We start from the raw sequence: 1,383 nt of genomic DNA, 5'->3' as shown, positions 1-1,383 counted from the left end.
ATGTCGTTGATCTATGGGAAGATTGCATACAACATGGAGGGGGATATCTATCAACATTACGACAATGTTTTTAGGAAAAAAGAATGCTTGGCGCTGGCTAGTCACATCGAAAAGTTCTTTAATTGGAGGTTTCCACATATTGTAAACTTAATGAGTTTAATCTCCATAGTTGGTTGGATAGCGTTAGCATTAGAGAGACCAGTCTTCTATTCTACACCTGTTTTTACTACAATCCAGGACTATATGAAATCGGAAGTTGTTAATATATGGATATATGATCGTCCCAGCAAGAAAAGACGTCAGGTAACATTACGTGTTCCCACTAACGAACGTGATAGAAAAAAGACTACAACTTCTATTTTTGCGAATTTCGTTCATTAGAAAGATGCTAATATAATATTTTATATGATCAGAAATGTTAAATCAAGGGGTATACCAATATATACAGTACACGATAATTTCATAACTACTCCCGATTTCTCCCCACTTATGGCTGGATTTTACATAGATATATTCAAAAATGGGCCCCATCCAATGGAGTATATTAACGCGTTTATTCTGCAAAATCTCGTGGGGGTTAAATGTTATATCGGCGATTACGCCACCTTATACAAAAAGGAAGCTTTTCTGGTAGATATATTGCACAATGAACTATTGAGTCTTGAACCTCCAGAATTGTACAAAAAGAAAAAAGAGAAATTTGGGATAAAAGGTTAAATGATCTCGTCAGTGCTTACTATCATTATATTCTATCTATACAATACACGGGTTCAGGACCTAAACCTAAATGTATAAAGGATTCCGATGATTCTAGCTATTTTATTAGATTAGAAAGGTTCAAGAATCAATTAGGTAAATGGAGTGATTACAACCATACTTATTGTTTACACTTATGAAAATGTCTAAAACAATGACAAGATCTAAGACAACAAGGAAAAGATATTATACAACATATACAGATAAGTACCACTTATATGATTATATCGAGAGAACTTATTGTTTAGTTCCTCATCCAGGGTTGAGAATAGCTCACGCGGTTCTGATAGAGGATTCATTAATTTGTCTTAACTGTGAGGAAATAGTATCAATAATTATGTACCTATTAATCAAGTATGCGTACCCTATAGAATCGGAATATGGGAAATTCACTATTCATTATACCAGGAAAATTCCATGGGGAATAGTGCCTTTTGCTATAGGTATAGCTATCACGTTTAGAAAGGGAGGGGAAAATAAGCCAGTCATAAATATGGTGGAAGAATTAGTTAGGCTGAAGGCTGACAAGTACAATAGTGATGATCATGTGCTAACTGTAATATTTATATGAATCTATTTAAGAGGTATTAAATCCAGTGCACCGAGGAATTTCACTGAAGAGCTGAT

The 1,383-nt window shown here is 34.3% G+C and overlaps 1 protein-coding gene across 1 annotated transcript; it reads left to right on the top strand.

The window, feature by feature from the left end:
• LOC142163960 (putative DNA-directed RNA polymerase) lies at positions 1-717 on the top strand. The gene is made up of 2 exons (XM_075221117.1): positions 1-303; positions 382-717. The coding sequence occupies exons 1-2, from the start codon at positions 1-3 to the stop codon at positions 715-717; spliced, it is 639 nt and encodes a 212-aa protein (XP_075077218.1).
• Positions 718-1,383: the final 666 nt, after the last annotated feature.

Source organism: Nicotiana tabacum, chromosome 9, assembly GCF_000715075.1.
Source record: "Nicotiana tabacum cultivar K326 chromosome 9, ASM71507v2, whole genome shotgun sequence".
Classification (NCBI taxonomy): Eukaryota; Viridiplantae; Streptophyta; class Magnoliopsida; order Solanales; family Solanaceae; genus Nicotiana; species Nicotiana tabacum.
The sequence above is the reverse complement of the archived record's forward strand: the minus strand, read 5'-3'. Positions and strand labels throughout refer to the sequence as shown.

Bases quoted from the DNA above. Each gene is read 5' to 3' on its own strand.
- LOC142163960 (XM_075221117.1), top strand. From the start codon at position 1: ATGTCGTTGATCTATGGGAAGATTGCATACAACATGGAGGGGGATATC. The intron at 304-381 runs GTAACATTACGT...TTCGTTCATTAG, and splicing joins CCAGCAAGAAAAGACGTCAG to AAAGATGCTAATATAATATT.